This window comes from Trypanosoma equiperdum (genome assembly GCF_001457755.1).
Source record: "Trypanosoma equiperdum strain OVI genome assembly, contig: ctg_1526, whole genome shotgun sequence".
Classification (NCBI taxonomy): Eukaryota; Euglenozoa; class Kinetoplastea; order Trypanosomatida; family Trypanosomatidae; genus Trypanosoma; species Trypanosoma equiperdum.
The window spans coordinates 1-3,300 of record NW_027123534.1 but is presented as its reverse complement, the minus strand read 5'-3'; the positions used below and the strand labels follow the sequence as shown (position 1 = coordinate 3,300).

Here is a 3,300-nt window from a genome sequence, read left to right as displayed (position 1 = left end):
AGCTTCTACCACTGTATTATTTTACTGCAGTGTTTAGTACTGAGGGTCTGAAGGGAAGTCATGGGGGAACAGAGTGCCGAACAAGATACCTTGGAATAAGCAGAAAACAACTGCAACCGATGATAACATAGCATTTGGTTTACTCACATTACCTTCCCCCGCCCCGTCATATGCGCCCTTCTGTGGGCTGCATGAAGAAAGGGAATGGGGAATGAATCAATAGTGTGTTGAAAATACCACAATTCCTCGAAACATCCTGTTGCCATCACTCTGCAAACATACAGCCGGGGCGTTTTTACCCACTCATCCGCATATGTATTCGTTTTTCTCCTGCAATTAACCTGAATTTGTTTCGTTCTACTTATTAGTGGTTCCTAAGTACCTTTTTATTCTTGTCTGCCGCCCGGGACGCATTTCCCCCTCTTGAATAACCTACCGACACCACCGTCACATTATCATTTCCCACCATACTTTTCGATTTCCGTTCTAGTTTCTTTCCTGCCAATATATTTTCGTTAGTATTTAGAAGCCTTAACAAAGAACGCCATTGTAAAAGGATGCTGCGGGGAAAGACAACAAAAGACACCGCGTTCCTGTAGGTGTGTGACCGGTGGCACGAAATTCATGTAGGACGAGTTTCGGATAATTCCATAAAGGGAAAAGAAAACAAAGTAATTGTGCTCCTGTTTCGTCACCCCTTGCCCTCGCGTTTGTTGCTTCCCCCTTCTGTTTCGGTCCATTAGGCTCCTTGCGCTATCCTTTGCAGCTATGATACTTCGGTGCTTTTTAAGCTCTCTTGCATGTTGGCCAGTTCTTGCTCTTGTTCCAAAAGCCACTCCATCCCGCCCTTTGAATTGAATTCTTCGTGTGCTTTTGCATACTTGGCCAACTCCTTTGAAAGCTTCTTCAGTTCCTTTTCCCCAACTACTTCACCACGTGAGTTACTGGTGGGGAGTCCAGTTTCCTCGTCGAAGGTGGCGTACACACTCCCGCTTTGCATCTTGAAGTAATCTTTCGGAGAGGATGTGTAATTCCTCCACTTTTCCACAAGCTTCTTCTTTGTCTCAATTTGGTTCTGCAACTTCCTCCGCCTGTCGTTGGCCTGTTGCTCTCTCCGCTCAGAGATTTCCCGCAGCAAAACGGCTGGGTCGTCTCTCTTCCACGTGGTTGGCCCATTGGGACTGTCCTCTATTCGGATACCGGCCTGTGCAAGCCATTCGTCCCGGATAGCGTCACATAAGGGAAGAAAGTTTGCTGTTGTACCGCTAGCCTTAGCTTCACTACGTACTGAATCGCGGAAGCGAAGCAAAGCTTCCATCACAGGTACCAATTGGTCATCCGTTTGTCGTGTTTTTGTGAAACCAACCATGTCATTCCCATCCACCACACCAAATACCTGTAGTATCCGGGTAACATAACGACCGACCTTGTGCACCAATGTGGCACTGGGGCGTTGTCCTGTGACAAGATACCGGTTTGTCTCGCTCACAAGTCCCATGATCGCTTCCATAGCGGTGGGGGTGTCAAAGTTGTTGCGCAATGCCGCGTCCACGGCGCTCTCGGTGGAAATCCAGGCCTCATTCAACTTGCGGTCGTGCTCATTGAAGCCCTGTATTTCTTTCAGTGTATCACTTCGAAGCACCATATCAACACTTCCAAAGAAAGAACGCAAAACTCTTTCGCGCTCCTTTGCCTCGTCAATGCTTTGATCAGAGAAATTCATTGCCTTATTCCATTGGTTTGCAAGAAAAAGGAGCCGCATCGTACGCGGAGTTACACCCAGGTCATCCAAAGCATGACGAATAGTAATGAAATTCTTCAGACTCTTGCTCATCTTCAGCCCTTTAATGTGTAGGTGACCGCAGTGCAAAAAATAGTTCACCCATTGATGTTGCATACTGTATGCTTCACTCTGTGCACACTCGTTGTCATGGTGTGGAAACTTCAGGTCGCATCCACCACTATGAATATCCATATTTGTGCCGAGTATATCAGAGGCCATAACCGAGCACTCAATGTGCCAACCCGGTCTTCCGGCACCCCAAGGTGAAGGCCAGTGGGGTTCACCAGGCTTTGAGAATTTCCACAGCGCGAAATCGTTGGGACTCCGCTTCTCACCGGCAACACATGCGGCAAGTGCGCCCTCACCTTCCGCCATTTCGGCTTCGGTCGTGTTGCATTCATCGCGCTCGCTTATGGGCTTTAGCTTTGGATAGTTGTGCCCCGCCCGTATGAACGCGGTCGTATCAAAGAACACCGAAGTTTCGCCAGAATAGGCGAAACCGTTGTCCATAATCCTTTGAATAAAGTTGACCACTTGCGGAACATACTCTGTCACGCGCGTAATGACATCAGGATCCTTCACCCCGAGGCGCTTCATATCTTCAAAAAAAAGCCGCTCATAACGCCGTGCATGATCATCAAATATTTTTTGGTCGGTCACAGTGTGACCCTCGAGCTGGTCCAGCAGGTCACCGTTAATACCTGAGGCCGCATCAAACAGTTCGTCAAAGTCGCCAGCCTTAATAGCGCTTTGAATACGACCACTTGTGTCACTGAACTGTGTTTCCTTAAGTGCGAGTTCCATGATTTTCTCTTCCCTCTCCATCCGAACACGGCTAGAAGTACCCTCTGGCAGCGCTTGCGACAACTTTTCCCTCGTCTCCGAGAGGGCACGCGAAGCCGATCTCTGCGCTTCCACTGTAAATTTAACAAGTTTCTCCATATTACCACCCTCAAGAGTCACATCGCGAAAATGACGCAAAAGTGAAGAAACCCTCGCCCGCTTAATAATCTTATCGTCAATATCCGTAATATTCATCTGATAAATTACTTTATACCCAAAGAAATCTTCCATAATGCGCCGTAGGATATCAAAAGTAAGGTAAGCGCGCGCATGGCCCATATGAGAGACATCATATACCGTTGGCCCACAAGTGTACCACCGCACCAACCGCCCCTCACGAGGTGCAAACTTCTCAAGGCACTCAGTCATGGAATTAAGAACACAAACATCATTGCCATCAACATTCAAAGGCGGATACCACGGCGGATGTCGAGAACGTTTCACAGGTTCACACACATTCAAACCATCTGCTAATAACAAACCGTCACTTTCCTTCATCGCAAAGCTGCAATTAAAAGAAAACGAAGTTCTGAAAAAATAACGTAAAGAAAAACGAAACGTTGTAAAAGATACAAACAACTAAAAAAAGTAAAAAAAAAGAACTAAAGCAAAAAAAGGAAAGGAAAAAAGAAAATAGCAAACAAATAAAAAAACACACGCGTGGCTAAGACGGC

General features: G+C 46.8%; 1 protein-coding gene across 1 annotated transcript; it reads right to left on the bottom strand.

Annotated features, from left to right (window-relative positions):
• Positions 1-766: 766 nt before the first annotated feature.
• Positions 767-3,124, bottom strand: TEOVI_000642400 (cysteinyl-tRNA synthetase, putative; the record flags this gene model as incomplete). Its single annotated transcript, XM_067221967.1, has 1 exon — positions 767-3,124. The coding sequence occupies one exon, from the start codon at positions 3,122-3,124 to the stop codon at positions 767-769; it is 2,358 nt and encodes a 785-aa protein (XP_067078068.1).
• Positions 3,125-3,300: the final 176 nt, after the last annotated feature.